Raw genomic sequence first — 19,849 nt, forward strand, 5'->3', positions numbered from 1 at the left:
AACACTAAGGTCAATCTTGCTACCTTAAGTGTCTATGTCAAAAAAAGAGAACATTTATTTTAGCATTGTAGGTATAAAAGATTTCTTTAAAGGTATACATGGGAGGAGGAAGGTGGAAGGATGAGCTGGATTTCAGTTTCAGAATATCATGGTATACACCGGTATATGGTTTAACTTAGAATACCATCTCTTTAGGGAGCCAGGAGAATGGTCACCTCTGCACCTCCCATCGGGCTGTACCTACAGGATAAAGATAATACCACACTTCCCTCTGAATGGTGGCATTACAAATACTATATATAATTCCCAGGGGATGAAATCTTTCCCAAATGCTGTTGCTTTAGCTGGTACAACAGATCTTCTTTTGCACTGCTTCTTGCTAGCCCTGATGAAGCAAGCCTTGCTTGTAATTAACATTATGTCTTGCTGACTCCCTCCTAGAGGCACCCCAGTATATCTAACATAAAACACCAGCATATTATATTAAATGCCAATACATTTATTTTTGCTGGGTCATAAGCACAAGACACAAAACTAAGCCAACTAGGAGATTTCCGCTGCTAGTACCTCTAAGCTCTCTTGAAAGAAATAGCAAATGTTTTGTGTAAGAACTAGTTTGCAGTCTGAATTTCAAACAAGCTTTCATTCAAATACATTTCGTTTTCCACAACTAAATCCTACTCCAGCCAAATTATGCATCTGACAACTTCATGTATATTCACATAGATCTATAGGAACCCAAAGCAGAATAGCGGCCACATCAGGAACGTGCTGTCATCTTCCCAGACATCACTTTGTGATGAAAAACAGCCAGCAAGTGCTAATAAACATGCATCACCAAATCTGGTATCCAACACTGATTGCATGTAGCCTAGACGTGTATGCTATGTGAATTACTGTTGCTTAGCACATTGGAAATTAAGCTACATTTGATCGAATTCCTGGTTTGAGTCAATGGTCTTGCACAACTCTAGAAAAAAATCCTTGCTCTGCTGAAACCAATGGCAAAGCTCCCGCTGACTTCAGTAGTGCAAGGTTTTCACCCTTAACACTTTCAAACCTTTATGCATTTTCAAAGAAAGTGGTTCAAATCCAACTGACAACTTGAAGTTAGCAGGATACAATCCTGGAACACCCACTTACATCTAGGGCATCCCAAGAACACTTATTCTAAAATAAGCAGTTGTATTTTAGAGAGCTTAAACCCAATGGGACCCAATGTGGCCCTTCTACTCTACTACTCTTTTCTTTAGTCACAGCAGGACTACTCATGATCTTTGCATCCCCAAGCACATTATTGGTGCACAACAAATAAAAAAAAACAACTTATGACCTACCTTTGATCCTTTGCCATTGTGATTTCTAGAAAATGGATAAAAGGCTCCCAGCTGCATCCAGCGGGCACACATTTCATACTCTGTATCCTTGAAGAACCCACAGATATCTGCTCCAGTCTGAAAGTGTAAAACAAATTCAATTTGAATTTGCAGATTATTACAAATGGGTAAAAATGTTTAAAATATATATTAATAATACTAACTTACATAGGATATTCCAAAGAGGCTAAAATCCATCATGCCTGCAAGAAAATATAATGCAACTTTATTGATTGGTATTTTCTTTGGCATTTTAAAGGCATTTATATAGTTTCTACAAAGTACAGTTCTTCCCTCCCTGCAAGCATTGCTGCAAGCTGTCTTCTCAAAAGCAGTGAAGCAGACTGGTGAGCAGAGAGTAGAGAAGAATCAGAGATGACTTTGGTGGGAGTTGGAAGTACCTCTATGAAGTCTAATATCTATTTAGCAACTTCAGCAATATGGAGTATGGGTCAAGAAAAGGATTAATATCTGAATTTTGACTGCTAAAATCCTTATTTTGCTTAAAGTTACATTTCTTCTACTCTAACCCTCATAAAAGCAGGTAAAAACATATGATACACCATACTGGATCACTCCAATGGTCCATCTAGCCCACTATCCCATCACTGTCAGTGGCAGTAGTAGATGCTGTTGAGGGAGAGTATATGAATAGGGCATGTCTAGAGCTATCCATCCTCTGTTACACCCTCCCTGGCATCCATTATCATTGGTTTAAGGATGTCAGAGGATACAAATAAAAGACCTAAGTGTCAAAGAGTAAAGTTGATATAAAGCATATATTGACTAGAAAGACGGCTGATTTCACATACCAATAATAGATTTATAAAGTTGATCCCAAGCTGCAGTATTATCACCAAGCCAGTGCCCAGCCCATCTTCCACTAGATGGATATGTTGAACGGGTGATGACAATTCCACGTTCCTTTGTGACCTTCTGTAAAGCACTAACAATGAAATTGGAACAAAAAGCCCATTATATGTGGAAAAAAACTAAGAGACCTTGCATAAGTGCTTGTAGGAACATTAAATTTAATACAAAAAAATAGGAAATATAAAGGAAATTTGAAAGGTAGGCAAGCTTACGTTTATGTAGATAGTCCTAGGCAATGAATATCCATTATCTACTACCAGAGAAGTTGAAAATAACAATTACAGGTCACATTAAAACATACAAAAGGTCATGGTAATGACAGCACAGCTGTCTCAGATAATGCTGCATCTTCAATCTACTCCAGTTGTTTAAAAATGCTTAAAACCCAGACAAAAAGTGGAAGAGAGTCTGTAAATGTAATATGGTCATACTTTCAAAAAGCCTTGGATATTTAAGTAAATTAAAAGATAACTCACTGAACAAAGATAAATAGAAAAAAATTATATGTACTTGACTGAAAATTTTCTTTTGAGTATTAAGGCTCATAGACCTGTTACAATGGGTACTTCCACTTGCTTTCAGGTTAAAGACACAACAAGACCAACCTGATTCTAGCTGCAAGGGAATGCCCATATATATCCTGAATTTCCCTTAATTTAAGAATGTTTCAATAGTCAAAATAACTTCATTCAACTTTCTTAAATCATACAGCATATAAACAGCAAGCCCATTGATTATGTGGTTTCATCACCAGTTTAAATCACCTTTCTGTTTTCAAACAAAACTACATCCAAGGGCACTAAAACTCAAATAAAGGACTTTTTTGGGTTAGAAGAAATACATTTTCCTATTCTTCTTGTGCTAAATCTATAGATCCATTACAATGGCATTTTCCTAGAAGCATGTCTTGACCATCCAGAGTTGGCCTCAGGACATATCAGCACTTGGGGACGTCTGCTATCAATGGTCTAGTGCAGGGGCGTCCAACCTTTTGAATGTGGGGCCAGATCATGAACTTTTTATCACCCAGTGGGCTGGCGAGCCATATTCAAAGACCTCACAGAAAGTGGTATCCCATCACCCCCCCCAAAACGAAAGTACAGTGTTTACTTTTGTTTCCCGTCACAGCACCTCGAGCCTCAGAAAACAGCTTGGAGGGCCGCATGATGGCCCACGGGTCACATGTTGGACAAGCCTGGTCTAGCAGATCTCAAAACAGAATATACACCATTCCTTTGCCCCCAAATTTTCCATGTTTCAAAGGCCATGACATGGACATTTAAATCAAAGAGATTACCTCTTAAATGTATTTAGGATGCAAATGTCATTATGTTTTTGAGGTTAATCTGTTTGAATGCAAAATATGGTACAGCAGACTGTGTTTCCTTTATTTAACATGATAATTAGACTATGGGCCACACATCAGCCAGCAGAACAATCTATCTTTTTTTCACACTGTTCTAAGGTTTAAGTGGTGATATTTTTTTTTATTTCTGATATTCATTTTAAATCTGCCTGGTTTAAAGCATTGGTTTTGTAATAGCATAACTCCTCTGCAAGATAAAATTATCTACAAGGAGGCTAATTTAGCCCATGAGATAAAGCCTCTTGAGCCAGAAAGGCATAAACAGCATTATCACTGCCCTTTCCTCTTACTTTTCTATTCTGGAAAACAGTGAAAAAGGAGGAAAGGCTTTTTAATAGTCATTCAACCCCTCAAATCCTAGGTCCCAACATGAAGAAGTTTCTGTCTACCAATCTTTCCTTCCATACTCACCTTTACCCCCTGAGAAGGGCTTTATGTGCTTTGCTTTCTTGTCCCCCAGTCTATTCCATGCCAAAAGTTCCATGTGCTTCCCTTCTCCCTCCTACACACCAGGCCAGTGTTCACACTCGCATTACCCTCTATTCACTGTTTTTTGTCCTACAGAAAATGACAGGGGTGACAGTGTCTCTGTTAAACCCAGTCCTTCTTTCTCCTTCCTAGGTTCTGAGTTTGACCAGAAGTAATAGGGTTCTGCCCATCAATAACTTGACTGGTCCATAATATTTTCAATTTTTTTGGTTTAAAACTGACTACAGTAAAAAGTTTGGCTATCAGTAAAAGTTTGTAGACCAGGAGTAAGAAAATAAATCTTGGTCTGGCAACCCTGCCTGACTGCAGCAATGGTTTATATTGTGCTGACCCAGGGCTTCAGTGCGTGGATATCCCAATTCATTCTCGCAGTTCCAGTACTGTTCTGTTCTGGGGCATGAGTGTGTGGAAGTGAGTATGAGATCTCAAGGGGGAGAGGACCTGCCCACTCTCCCTCCCAGAGGTCCCATACTCGCTTCTTTCATACACTGATGCCCCCCAGCCCACCTCCTATCTTACCCCTGCCAGTTAATGGCTTGTACACACTCCCATTCCAACAGAGACACCCCAGAGAAGGACTGTCTGCCTACCTGTAACCCAGCAGTATTACAGGCAGGTAACAGGAGCCGGCAGCAGCAGCAAATGGTTGGGGCAGGGAGACTCCAGAAGCTTCCATGTGCTACAAAGCTCTGACAGCTTTGCTCCCACTCAGAGACTAACTGGGGCTCCTCTGCTTGTCCATCTTTCAATGCTTAACTCCAGCTTTATTTCTGAGGAGGGATTGTCAATCAGCTCTGGGTTGCTCAGTGTTTCTACAGACAGCTCGATATTTTTTTACAGCCTTTTCAGACAGGTGTTTTTATCCTGGATTTTTATGGACAGTCTGAAAATTTATACATAGCAACCCTGCTGGCTAAGCTCTCCAACAAGACACTCATATGAGAGAGACAGACCATTCCTTTTGCTCCTGACCTTCCTCCCTGAGGCCTGCAGGGGCAATGGCTGATGCAAATTATCCAGAAGGAGAAGTAGAGATGAGTGAACAATCTTCCAAAAAAGTACATGCAGCCCTGGGAGATGCCTGAAAGCTTGCAGAAAAAGATTTTTTTTTTTTTTTTGCAATTTCTTAGTTGGTCTAATAAAAGGTATCAGCTGTGAAGCAAGAGTTCTAGAGTTTTGCATTTCTGTTTGTCGCAGACCAACACGACTACCAAATACATCCACAAAAACAGGTAAAAGTATCCACTGGAATGGGCCCGTGGTCCTTACTATGAAGGAAAAAGGATATTTATTATACAATGTATATTTACCTATAGCAACTGACTTTACACATGAGAGTCCTACCCCCTGGGATATTAAACATATGTACATTGGGGCAATGACTAGCTGACAGCATAAATAAGAAATTTCCTTTTGTCCTTTAACTGTCATTATAAGTATTTTGGCACCTTCCTGTAAAACCTGTTTTTTGACCCCCTTTGTTATATGAACCACTGGTTTGAGCTCTTAGAAAGAACTATTCCTGTGTAACTGTGAACACATGCTGTGAATCATTACACAAAAATACTAAACTAAAATACTAGTTAAAAAGCCACAATGATGAAATTGCATTGCTCGCTTTTGCTTTCTACAATAATAGCCTAAACAGCTGCTTCAATAAGGCACTATTTATTTATTCTTCTACAGGATTTGCTGCTTTACTGACACTATAATTACAGTAAAAACACACAAGTCACTTAAATTACCATAGTAATTAAACTAGACTAATGTACTGTAATTATTTCTTCCAAGATAAACAATAACTTTTCTAGTATCTTTTATTTCTTGGTAATGTATTATCACACACATTCCTGCCCTGCTTGAATTGTCCTATTTGCACAATGCTTTGGAACTTGCATCTAAGTAAAGTAAATGAAAAGAAAATGTCATCTGTGGAAGACATTCAGCATGTGTCTCAAGTGTTTTGTGGGATCAGGGTCAGGGCACTCAGCAGTTTGCAGGATTGAAGTATGTACATGAACAGCGCTTGCATGAAAGGAAAAAAATATATATCTGAAAATTCTTCCTAGCTACTAAATTTTCCTTGAAAATATTTTGGCTTTTAATTCAGTCTGGAAGCTATTTTAGTAGTGAATGACAGTAATCCAGCATGGCAGTCAAGAGACTGGTATATTTTCAAGTCAGGCCAGAAGGGTACTTTTGTTCAAAAGTTCTCTTCAAAACCCATATGGATGTGGAAGCTATGTGCTTGTGTGCATATTGTGCTCTTTCTGAACGGGCTTACCTTTAACCACTGCAAATGAACTATAAAACCACTACAGTGAACATATATCTGTATTGGTGCTGGCAACTTTGGGGATTTTATTGAGAGTTTCACAATATCTGATGGTCTTACAGCCCTAATCGTGGGAAGTGGTTGCTTAGGTGAGAATTTCAGCCATTGTTAAAAATATGCTGGGAAGGAAAACACAGAGCTCTGAGACTAAAATACCAGAAGACAAATACAAAAAATCCCAAATCTATCATTATTGTAATATCTATTTTTAAAACAACTCTCATTACTATATGGAAACTTGGCAATAACAATACTGTTGAACTTTCATTTTAAGAAAATTTTATCAATGAATTACCTTCACACTGTACACTTGTGGTAACTATTGGTTGCTGACACATTTTAAAGATTCATTTTACTGAAGTCCTTTAATTATCTTACAGTATATTTTGTTTAAATTTATTTCCACAGATTAGGGAATAGGGATAATGAATTTCTTGAAATGCTAAGCTATTTAGTTTCACAACGCATACAGAAATATACTGTGGTTAATCCTCTGCAGTTGTATCTATGCAGGATACAAAGCATAGTGTTAAAAGGTGGGAAGGCATGGCGCTAAGGCAGAAATGAAGTTAAAATAGTCCCCTAGCACTAGGAAAGTGGAAAGAGCTAGACTCTCTGTAGCAGTGCTCTTCAGCCCCAAGTCCCTGATCTCTGTGTGGAATTCTTTGGCTTCAAAAGACAGTCCTGGAAGAGCAAATGCAAAAGAATCAGGAAGCATGTTTCCCCTGAGATACTGTTTCCAGTGTCTGACTTGAGCAGAAAAATACTAGCTCACCGCAGCTCAGTTTCCCTGCCCAGTACTCTTTCCTAGAAAAAAAAAGTCAATATTTTAATCCCTGAATTTTGCAAGTCACTATGGCTTGATCTAATTAAAATCCATTCCAAAGGTATGGCCAAAAGTCACCAGTCATAAGGTTTACATATGCAAACTATATTGCACCTGCCATTAATTCAGAGCATGGGATATTTCACAACTATTTTTTTGGCTTTCATTGTTCCCAACTCTACTATGATGGCACCTCTTGAATTATGGCATTGGGTCATCTTAAAACTAATGAAGAAGGATAAAATGAATGTTTTGAGATTTGTAAACAGCTATACTGTTGATTTTTCGATATAATGACAATGTGTGCAATGTATCTTTTGTCTAAGTCAGTTCTCCTATTGGACCTCTTAAAAAAGAAGAAAATAAGTCTAATTGTACATTTACTATTCAGAAGTAATGATACTACTGTCCTCGGTGTTAGCTTATTGTCTACTGACACAATCCAAATTGTACTTTGATTTGGCTGACAGTATAAAGACCAGAGATTCTGTACTGTTCTGTCAGCAATTCTGTGAGAGCTTTGATTGACAGTGATGTACTGGATCACTGCCAAATATACCATCCTTTCTGTCAAAAAATCAAGTGGCCTTGATATTTTCTTTCTTTATGATAATATCAAAGTTACCAAGGGCTTTAAGGTCATTAAGACCCACATAAAAATGATGTTCTTTGCTTGCTCATTGAATTGGAAATGAAACAACCTAGATATATTATCATTAGCTCAGACATTATCTAAAATAGGATAGTATTACTCAGTAAGGAATTAACATATAATAAAGTTCGCCTTGAAAGTGAGAAAATAAATTATTAAAAGAAAAGCTGTATGCATATCATTTACATAAAAACTTCACTCTTTTTCCCTTTATAATATTACTTCTTGGGTTTTTTTATTAAGCGTGTTAATTGAAAAACGGGTGTATGGTGCCTGCATTTAAAATGATAAATTCACATACCCTCATATGCTTTACACTGTAAGGCCAAAACAATATCAACTCTATAATTAAAATAGTCCATCACAGCTATACCTAGAAGCAAAAGGTATTTCATATTTTAATTACTTTAGTTACTTGAGGTTATTGTTGGGTAATTAATGTTCTTAACAGTTGATCAAAATGCTGAGAACAGTTCTGCCTCGTAAATGAGTGGCAGCAAGTGTTCTCTTATGATTGACTGATCTTGTTTACAATGCGCAGCATTGTCCCAGCATGGCCTTGGTAACTGTTTCATTATAGAAATCCCTGTTGAAAATACAACATGTTGTGTCTGAATGTGCTGGAACAAGAAAACATTTGATGGCAAGTAATTGCCTCCAAATTAAACTATATTAGGAATATCGCCATGGCCATCTTATTTCATAAAGTAGGTCAGCAGTTAGGATCACACAACGTAAAAAATTATATGGATGAACTCATTAGAATCAATGTACAAGTAATTGCTCCCAGCTAAGTAAGAAATGAAGTTCCCTTAATATCAGACTTGGGCAAACTGTTTCCAGAATGCTGCTCACAAATTGCATCTACTAAAAGTTAGCAATTGTAAAGCTCCTGAACTCAAAACCAAGAGTATATCTGTATTGAAAAACTGCAGCATGCATAGATTTCCTTGAGCTAGCTTTAATCTATCTTGCTTAGGTGCCAACGGTAGTGAAGTTGCATCCAAATGGAGTTGTGAGTTGTATAATCCTTTCTGACATCCCATGAACTTTCTTGGCAGCTCAAGTCTATGCTGCCACAGCATTATTGCAAATGAGATCACTGTACAGTAGTGACTGAATAATAGAAGATGTATTAAATATAAGCAGTCAAGGTCCTAATAGGACTTGGGACTCTGATTCTCAAACTTGTATCAAAAAGTCTTCATTTCCATCTGGGCATGCAAGTTCATTCATCATCTTCACATACAATATTTACATACATAAGCTACTAGTAGAATATTTAAACTAAGGTATATATAATCAAGACAAGCGTGCATTCTTATTATGATGTTTTCAAAGGATATAGATTGCAGACTTTGGTATCACAATTATCCAAGTGCAAAAGAACTAACCCAAATTAAAAGCGAGTTACAATTCTTCCCAAAAGGATGTACCTATGATCTACAACTCCTGTTTTACCTTTGCTCTTGTCTCTCCTCTCTTGGCTTGCCTTTTGCCTTCACTTCTGCCTCTCATCATAAGCCTTTTCCTCTTCCGCTGGCAGGTGTAATAGCCATCATACTGGTTAGAATCAGGGACTGAATCAGGGACCTCCCAAGATAAGAACCTAAGTCCTTACAGCCTGAGCTAAAGGATAAGACCTAAACCTCTATAGAGCGGTAAGAAAAAGGAAATGGCACTGGTATTAAACAAGGCCCTTCAGCAGCCATACTACTGTCTCCCTGAATACTTTCTTCTTGTCAGCTGCACCAGATGGGTAGGGTAAAAGCAAACTTTCTTGTGTTAACACAGAAGAGACTCTGCTGGGCCAAAGAAATCCCTGCATAAATTATCATGTTGGGGGTGCTAGAGACTCAGGAAACCTAGGGGGAAAAATACAGGGAATCTCCTGATCATCCTTGAATCTATTATGGGAAGGCTGGGCTAGGTTTATAGAACATGCTGAAAGGGTGATTACCACTCACGTAATGTCAGCTATGGAGGTTTGGCATTCATTACTGCTGTATCTGCACACTTCATAATCTTGAATGTATTTAAGCTCCCTTCATGTTTTCCGGATTATTACAATAATCACTGGGGGAAGGTGGGGATAAGTAAAAGTCATAGAAACTGGGAGACTGGGAAGGTCACATACAGGACATGTAAGCTTTTACAAAGGCTCCTGGGCCTTATGGCTACAGGCATCTAAAGGATGCTGGAACTCTTGTAATCTCTCAAGGACTTTGGGCTTTGCGGCTTGGGACAGACAGTCAAAAAGCTTGCAGTGGAATCGATTTAAGTTAGGCAGTTTTCCGTAAGTGGCATAGTTTAGGTTGGTAGTGAACAGAATATACATTCACCATTTGGTGGGAAGGGGGGTGGGGAGGCAGAGAAAACTTAGACCAGGTTCTGCCATTTCTAAACCAGCCTATGTGTACCAAACTTCTGTTCCGTTATGGGTATAGACTGGTTTCTGATCACTTATGGTGGTAAAAGTGTAATGTTTGTATCTGGCAGACAAGGTTCTTTGGGTAAATCTGATATCTTTTATTAAAAATTCTTCTTTGCAAGTTTTTGTGTATAAATACCCTTTGTCAGGCCATATGTATTTCACTTCAACAAAGTAAGGGCATTCTCCCCTTAAAACGTATACATAGGCAGTCACAGACTTTGGTAGGTGTGAGGGTAAGCAGCGCCATCTCTTTATGTAAGGCAGGGCTGTCTACCAGGAGCACATGACTCACTGCTGTGTGTGCTGTGCAATAGGCATGCAGTCTGCCCACCACTGCCCATGGTAAGAAGCCCTCTATGCCCCCCCAGTTGGGCTGCACTAGTGTCCGTGTGGGCTAGGCTAGTACAGCCAGGCCCCCCATCACCATGCAGCAATGGGAGAAGCTACCACTGGAGCCCATAGGATACATGTTAAGCATTTGTGCCAGATGTTGGGCTCTTGGAGGCAGCATGTGGCCTGCAGGTGGCCAGCTGTACAGGTTTGCTGTACATTACTGCAGTAACTGCACCCTTTGCAATCTTTAGTATGTTTAAACTCTCTACACTCTTGTGATGTAAACAAGTGCTAGTAACCCATTTTTATAGCTGAGATGCATATTCCTAGATACTAGGCCTAGGCAAAGAAGTTAAAAGTGTCATGTAAATGGTAGCAGGGAAGGAAAGCACTGGAAGTTTCAGAATTTAGTTTGGGAAAGAGAGCCCTGAGGATGCATCTTGTTCATGCAGAACTCAGTTCACCTCTAAGGCTTAAGAGTGGAGGATTGTACTGGATGCTGACTTTCCCTTTAACCACAGAAAGTGCCACTTCTTCTAAAATACTGTTTAGTACTACGTAGATCCAGTTTGAAGGGCAAACAGTCAGGCCAGTTGCTGCAATGCTATCATTCAAAGGCTTCCAGTAGGCAAAGGCAGATCATACAACTTGTGCATAGAGGGAGGGGAAGAGACCAGTCTATGCTTTAATCTCTCTGCTTGAACCCTCATGGGCACATCCAGATAACTGCAGGCATTTATTTCCCCAGACTGTCTCTTATGCCAGTGCTACTTGTCCCTGGGGAACACCTGTGCCACATGAGCTCTGCTGCATGGCAGGTTACCCCAGGTGTGGTAGGAGGCTGGGGCCAGCAACTGTGCCTTACCTGTGGTCCTGGGGGCCTCCTAGAGCTGAAGCTGTGGCAGGAATCCTGGCTGACAGCTAGAGTATGGCTCCAGCTGGCCAGGCTCTGGTTTTGGGAAGTATGCACTGCTGTCATGTGCACTACCCCATTTTTTTTTGGTGTGGGTGTTTTTTAATCCAGGATCTCTCAGGTCAACCCCCACCCCCCGCCGCATACCATACATCCACACTTGCCTGTACACATCCTATGAGTCTAATACCAGTTCAGATGCTACCTTCAAATACCCTGTCTTGATGTGTGAGTAGAAGAAAGAAACCACAATGATCATGGAGACAGAACTGCTTGCATTATGTTACTACACAGAAAAAAAGAACACTATTCCCTTTATTCGATGGAAGAACAAGAAACGAATGCTGAGTCATCACCTATGCTGTGATTGGCTAAGGAAGGGAGATAATAGATCTGTCTCCAAAGGAGATGGTATTTTTTGTTTTTTTTTTAAATTAGCTTTTAGTTTCTGCTGGAAGAATTCCAGCGACTTTAGGAAAGGTCTGTCATGGTTTGAACAGATCTTAGAAAGGGGACACAAACACCTTGGTTTGTCCAAGGAAGGAGGACTGGATGAGTCATAAAAAGCTCTATGGAGAAAGCCAACTTGTAAGATGCTAAGAGAAAAAAAACATACCTAAAGTTGCTGGTTACTGACTTAAGTGGTCTGGACTGTATTTGAGGATACAGGTCATTTTCTAGTGTAAACTACAGTGTCAGCTCTTGTAAACCTTGGTATATACATATTTTTTATTTATGACAGCTACCCTTTTGTATTCAATTTTCTGCTTTGCATTCTGAAAAATAATCTTATTTTATTCCTAATCTTGCACATACATTTTTCAGAAATAAACAGTTATGAAGAGTTGTTATATTTGTTTGTGACAGTGTTTCACTGTGTTCCAGCAGCAGTAAACTATGATAGAAGAGAAAGGACTAAATATATTGTATTTAAAGATAAGGCAAACATAGAAACATGAGACACTAAAAGAGACTTTTCTTAAATACCTGTTTTGCCCAGACACCATTTTTTCCTAAACTGTAATGTAAATCAATGTTCACAGTGTTACTTGAGAAAAGGATCCTAACTGAAGTCTCCCAGACCTGGCTTGCCTTTTAGGATTTACCTACCTGTGGCTCTGCAGCTAGCTCATATTTCCACTGGCAAAGCTCCTGTATCTATACTGTGTCCTCCCTCACTGACTGATTCCTGCGGTCAGGCCTCTTCTATATTCCCTTGGGGAGGCATGGATTTCACCCCAGGGTGGCCTCCTTAAAGGCACAGGGTTCTCTTTATATGTAATAGAGCAGGAGTTTTCAACTTTTTTTAACAAGCATACTCCCGGCAGCCCACTTTTTAATAAGTGTACCCTTATGGGATGGGGAGGGTGGTGAGAGGCTGGACACAGAGCAGGGAGTGGAGGTGGGGGTGGCAAGCAGCAAGATGCTGAGTGTGTGGAGCAAGGGGTGAGTGGCTGGTCAGAAAGCGGGTGGGGGGGGTGGCGAGCAGCCGGATGTGGAGTGGGGGGGGGGTGACGAGTGGCTGGATGTGAAGCCGGGCAGCACTCCATCCCCGCCCACCCCCGTGTATCCCCTGGGACCTTTCAAAGTACCCCTGGAGGTATGCGTACCCCCATTTGACAACCCCTGTAATAAGGCAAAGGGTTCCCTATTACAGGGAACGGGCCCTGGACTGCCTGGGAAGTTCCAGATCCTAGCGGGGCTGAAACGAACCTCCAGGTAGGCATAAAGGCTGAGTTATTCTGGCTACATATTTATTATTTTATTGTGGTGTGACACAGCTGGGAGGAAGGGTTTCAGTTCAGAAGCAGTTTTTGGCTTAGATCTGTGCTTCTGTTTAAATAGCGGAGGAAGGGGAGCGGCTGTGAGGGGAGGCTTGGAGGCTGCAGGCAGCCCCAAAGGAATGCACTGCTACTGTTGCTGGAGGACTAGCTTGCAAACTGAGGATCTGAACCTGTAATAAAATGGACTGTGGGCATGGGCTCAGACTCCAGAAAGGATGGAAGAGGAAAGCAGGCCTGAATCCCCCAAAACTGAGGGCATAAGCCCAGAACCCAGGAGGGTAAGACTGGGGCCAAGGGGCCCAGAAATCAGGAGGGCAAGGCTGGGGCTGGGGAACCTAGGATCCTGGGGTCTGGGGCAATGGACCTGGGGATGAGGGGCCCAGCTAAAGCAAGAGAGCAAACACCAGAGGGCTAAATGTTCAGGTCCTGAAAGGCCCCTAAGAGGCAGTGTTCTTGATATGGAGAGATGGGGAAGTGTGTCAGGACTCTGAATCAAGCAGGCTCAGTGGAGCCTGACAAGAAGCTGGAGAGAAAGCCCATTGATCTCTAAGGGCAGCCTCCCTGTTTAACTTCAACATGAAGATGTGGCAGGCAAGGCAACAGGGTGGTCCCGTGAAAGGTCAGCAGGTGGAAAGAGCTGCGAAGGTCCACCAGCCACTTGGGGCAGTAGCAGGGCATGAGGCAGTACAACCCAATTCAGGGCCTCACTGGTTACACAAGTACAGAAACCATGTCTACATGTCCATGACATGTACATACAGTGTTCCTATTAAAAACAGATTACAGTTCCAGGTCCTGACTTCAGTTAACTGTTCAACTGCAAGCTGTTTCTGGATCCTTTAATCCTCTTCTTTGCATAAACCTCATGAAGATCATAGTACCAAGCAAGAAACTCTACAACATGGGAAGTGTGATCATCCCCACCATCACTACCACCAAGAGAAGAAAGAGAAACACAAAACAGCCAGATGCTTAATATAACATCATCCTTTGTACCTTTTTGTGCTGAGAGATTTGGTCATAAGAATGTGAATTCTTCATGACCAGGAACTCTTCATGATCAAGGAAGAATGATGTTAACTTAAAATGGGTGCACATGGTATCCCTATAGGTAGCCTTCCCTCTGTTTCATTATACAGGTGACTTCAACTCAATTCTGCTTTTTCAATTGTATCAGCTTTGTGAAATAAGAACAGCTTGGAGTGGGGAGTGGAAAGGATGCTTTATATCTTGTTTATGACTTGTTGACCCTGGAGCCATTCAAACACCAAGTTGGTCCCAAGTGTAAAATGAAAACAGACACATGGATGACCCAATATATACTAGATATCAACAATTCCCTGAGGACTGTTGCAACAGCCGGGATTCACACGCAGGGGAAGCTTGCACCACAGTCAATATAAAGGGAGGATGGACAGGCAGTGTAGCTGCAGCCACAGCAGGTCTAGGCTACCTGAGAATTTATTTTTGAAGGGGGCATTTTCAAAATAACAGCTACTGTGGAAAACTGAGTTTTTTTCTGGCAGGGAAAGAATCCCAGGGCAAAGCTGTCATATTGGCTTTATGCTAGCATTTGCTGCAAAATACTTGCTTGCAAAGGAAATGGGCACACCAGAGCAAGCTGCAGTTGAGCAGAGAACATTTCGGGGTGGAAAGAAGTGGGTGAGATCAAGGACAGAGGGTGGGATCAAGGACAAAGGACATTTGCACACTATGTTCTGTCAGTCCCCAGACCCTAGCTGACCCTAAATGACAGTACTAGCCAGAGTAAATCAGAACAGCTGTAGCTGTTAATTGTACAGGGAGCAATTTGGGCCTAAGATGGGTCAGGAGAAGACAGGAATAAAAGTCAGGTAGAGCAAAATTTTTTTCTTTGCCCCAGCCCTTCCCCATGACTTGGATACACTAAGTGCAAGGTCATCAGAATTAAGACCTTAGTACATAATATGGCAATATGTCCTGATAACGTATCTAAAGCCAGAAAAGTCAAAGTATCTCAATCATTACTGCACTCAGAGCTGCTGGAGAACTATGCTCCTTATACATTTGAAACAACTCATTCTTGAACTTAGGAAGAAATAAAGTGAAGAAAAAGGAAAGGTTATTAATTGAATGTGGCTAATAAATCCTAAATTGGGTCACACATATACATTACTGGATGCAAAGCATTAATTTAGAAGTTAATTTTCTAGAACAATGTAAAATAAAATAGAAATGGCCTACAATTTTCACAACAATAATTGTTGCCCCTTGTAATATTTGTTTAACTCTTTGAATACATCTCAAGGGGCACATCTACACATGCATATTTATGTGAAGTAATAAATTTCAGTGCATATCGCACCAGAGTTTATTGCTGCCAGGCACTGCATTTCCCCATGCACCCAGGCCCACAGCCCATTGAGCTGGGTTGGAGCATCCCTGGCTAGCAGACGTTCCAGGGGAGTCTACCTGCCAGCCCAGGGCTGCTCTCACCTGGCTCAACATGCTACAGAGGGGCTGGCTGGGACATAATGGTGCTTCAGTGTGGGGCTAGCCAGCAGGCAGTCCCTGCACTGAAGCACCCTCATGCCCCAGCCGGCCCTGTCAGCATCTACATGTGCGCTGTTGTGCACAGAACACAACAACTCTGCAGCAGGACAGTACTTTTATTTACTATTTAGTAACCTGCTGCACACTTTATTCATTTCAATGCAGCCTAATAGAGCCACATGTGTAGATGCTGAAATGTTTACTGATGAGCTAATTAGGCGACTGCAGTAAACATCCAGTGTAGATGCACCCATTGCTATTATCAGTAAAGAAGCACCTACAGCATATGGGACTACAGCATAAAGAGACTGTTCAAAAAGAGAAGAAAAAACCTTACTCATAGGTGGGTTTAGCATGTGACCATCCATAGAGATTATGCACATCATAATGTCTAACTGGACTTCCATCTGGCAGGAACTGTTGACTTTCCATGCACAAGGTTTTGTGATTCAGTCCAAGTGACTGTGATTCCAAATCTAATGGAAATAACATTTAAATTTAAATATTGGCACTCTCAAGTAACTAAGTATATTTAATAACTAAATAATTCATTCTTTATCAATATCTGAATTTTCTCTCTCTTCCCATTCTCCTCTACCTTCCGATGCAATACATTCAAGTTCTTTTTGCTTTTTTAAATGTCCAACATGTGAATACTGGCAGTCTCCCGTGCTCCTGTGCATTAATAAGGGACTATGAAAGAAATACTGACTCCTTAGCATACACAAACAGCAAAGGATACCTAACACTTTATAAGCATCTCTATGTATCATCCATATCACCTGCAGAATGGAAAATGTCTGTGAGTGAGTATGAAGCAGGTGAAAGCTGCGCAAATTTATACTGAGATACTATGCATGAGGTTTGAAAAAAATTAGTAAGCAGATGACAATGCAGTGAAAATATGAGCAATGCATTAGGTCAGAGGTGTTCAGAAAAGGACTTTCAGAGGAATTGGAGCACATAATTATCCTTTCTACCTTTGAAATATCCACCTAAATAACGACATGCCATGTACATTTCTGCTGAGGTCCCAATATTCTAACAATTTGAGCACAAATTGTTCATTAACAGAGGCAGTAGTGGTTGGTTCTGGAGCGTCTATATGGTGGTACTCAAGGGTGACTGAAGAACATTTGTATTTGATTGTGTATCTAAAGTGTATTCCTTGAGCTTAAAAATTAGCTTAAAAATTAAGTTGTTTTTTTTTTTAAATCAGGCCCATTGTTAAAGATGGGAACCAAGAGGAATCTTTTTTAAATCCTTAAAACTGAACTCAATTGTTCATCTGAAGAAACAAATTCCCATAACTTATAAACCAGGGGAAAAAAACCACTTGGCTCTACATTTTTATTTATGTCTGAAGTCAGGTATCTAAATCCATATGTAAACAGATGTAGATGTCTTAAGAAACCAGTTTCTGCAGCAAGAGCTCGTAAGTAGGGCCCTACCAGATACATGGCAGAAGTAGACTGTGCTGCAGTTCCTTTAATCTTGCAGGTTCCCCTTTGCATCCACTCCCCCCACCCCAAATGACTGGTGGAGGGGCCTCGCTTTCAGCTCATTCTTAGTTCAGCAAAGAAGTTAAATTTGTGGGTTTAAACTTGGTGCAGTGTTTGTTTCCCTGCCACTGATCGGCTGGGGGGCCCCAATGGCCCCACTGCTTTCTGCTGACTGGTGGGGAGACAAAAATGCTGCCAAGTTTAAACCCATGGTTTTTGCTTCCCTGCTGATCAGGAATGAGTCTCAAGCAGGGCCCCTCCACCAATCACCAGCAGTAGGGTGTTCGAGGGAACTTGCAAGATTAAAGGAGCTCCAGCACAGCCCACTTCAACTGTTAATCCAGTAGGACTCTATTCATAAGCTCTGAAGACGTGGACTTACATGTCTTAACTTTAGGCATCCCATGCTTGAAAATTTGGCCGAGCAATAATTTACAATAACCAGGGGGACCTAAGAGAGTGAGTGACAGCTGTTATACTTACATGGCATATATGGAGGATTATTTAGTATGGCATCTCTACAGCCTCCGACTGCACCGTTAACAAAACTTGCAGGTTCATTCATGTCCTAAATAATGAGAAATAATATAAACTTACTCGCAACATGAATCTTATTTGTGTCAATGGTACACCACTATCTACTGAACCCTGTATTGCAAACAAGCATAGAAAAAGTCCTTCAAGTGCTTGTAAAGCAATTTTTTTTAGTATTTGTATCCCTGCAACTTACCTTTATTTCAGATGGTAATATTCAAAATTTCTAAGAAAGAAAAGGAAGGAAAAAATATTGCTTCTTCTTGGGATTTAACATGCAAAGTTCTAATTCTTACTTTTTAAAATTTCCCTTCTCAACGTATTAGTTGTAATAAGCTCCTAGAAATAATTACTAGTGATCTGAAAGGCTCCCTGCCAAGATACTGACAGATAATTTTCCTTTGGCCTCTGTAAGAGATCCACTAACCTTCCATGGTCCTTTTGGAATCTCCTTTTTTTGTTCCTCCTATATACACCCAACCTATGTCACTGTGACTCATGGCTACATGTAATAGTTTCTAGAGATCTACAGTTGCTGCATTATGTTGTCCACTGGCTTAACTAGTGACCCACAGGCCAGATACAGACATTGCACTTTTACCAGTATAAGTGATTGGAAAGTAGTCTATATCCATAATAGAACAGAGGTTTGGTATACATAGACTGGTTTAAAAATGACAGAATCTGGGCTAAAATTTCCAAACAGCGCCTAAAGCCCAGAGTTTTGCTCCCCACCTCCCCAACATTTATGCTCTTTCTTTGTTTCAAAGAAACTCTGAGCTCACTCTGTTACACAGAGAAGAATGGACATGGATCTCCGTTTACATACATCTAGTTCTTTGAGCAATCACCTAGGAACTGGGGAGGCCAGGGTCAAATTTTTCCTCCATGAGAGGGAATTAAAACTTAACTTGCAAGAAAATGTTCTAAGCCTTTTTCTCTAGTATAAGCTATCCTAGATGGGACAGGGGGGCACGGTCCACTCCTCCTGTTGATGCTGTGCCATTTGTGAAGAAAGGAATTCAACATAAATTAGACCAGAAATAGACAGAATGCAAGAGTATAACTACATAATTGAAGTGCTCACCTGGGAAGGGGCAGGAGAAAACTGGGTAATGGCCCCTGTTCCTAAGTCATACTTTAACTAATGGCTATTTAATATAAAAATTAGCTTGATGGTTAGGGTGCTCACCTAGGAGAAGAGGAGTTGTAGGTTTGGTTTCCTTAGTGAAAAGTAGAGAATCAGACCCAATGCTGCCAGTTCTTGAGAAAGTGTTCTTACTACTAAGCAATTCTGTGAAACATTCATATGGGGCAGGGGGGTGGGGAGGAAGAGTTGTATTTTGTAGAGAGTTATTTCAGTATGGTTTATGTATGATCTGAGAATGCTTATCAAGCCATTCAATGGACTTCAGCAAAGGAAAGCCTCATTTCCATATCCTGACCCACACCAGGGTTAGGTGTGACATATACATGAAGTTGGTCATTCCTATAAAAAATGAAGTGCTTTTGCATATGCCCAGAAATGAAGCCTTTATATGCTTAAAGAATTTTAAGGTAAAAAATTTCAGTGCCATGAACATCAGGTGCCTTCAAAGTTTGACAATGGCTTAGCAAGTTTTTCAGGATTGCAGATTTGGATCTTATGAAGCCTAAATTCAACTTGAGCCCCATTTTAAGTCCCTAAGTCCTTTATTCTTGGATACGGACCAAGGATTTTGCAGCATCCTGAGTAATGGACTGAAACTTTATTCTTAGACTCTGATCTCATTATGACAGAGTGCACGCTGGCTGGTGTCAATATTTTGATCACATAGCATGCATCCTCTCAGTCTCTCTTTATAAATCCCACTACCTCGAGAACAAGACAGAGTACAGATGTATGAATGCTTGCATCTCT

General features: G+C 40.6%; 1 protein-coding gene across 1 annotated transcript in view; it reads right to left on the reverse strand.

Moving 5' to 3' along the window:
* LOC149863059 (maltase-glucoamylase-like) overlaps nucleotides 1-19,849 on the reverse strand; it is a 151,538-nt gene that overhangs the window by 36,167 nt on the left and 95,522 nt on the right. The window contains exons 36-40 of the mRNA XM_090051177.1: nucleotides 17,899-17,983; nucleotides 16,251-16,389; nucleotides 2,189-2,322; nucleotides 1,545-1,579; nucleotides 1,338-1,454 (exon numbers count right to left, since the gene is read on the reverse strand). Of these exons, the coding sequence (XP_089907303.1) occupies nucleotides 1,338-1,454; nucleotides 1,545-1,579; nucleotides 2,189-2,322; nucleotides 16,251-16,389; nucleotides 17,899-17,983 (510 nt within the window). The remainder of the gene's footprint in view (nucleotides 1-1,337; nucleotides 1,455-1,544; nucleotides 1,580-2,188; nucleotides 2,323-16,250; nucleotides 16,390-17,898; nucleotides 17,984-19,849) is intronic.

Source organism: Crocodylus siamensis, chromosome 6, assembly GCF_052110815.1.
Source record: "Crocodylus siamensis isolate JL-2025a chromosome 6, ASM5211081v1, whole genome shotgun sequence".
In the NCBI taxonomy this organism is placed as follows: Eukaryota; Metazoa; Chordata; order Crocodylia; family Crocodylidae; genus Crocodylus; species Crocodylus siamensis.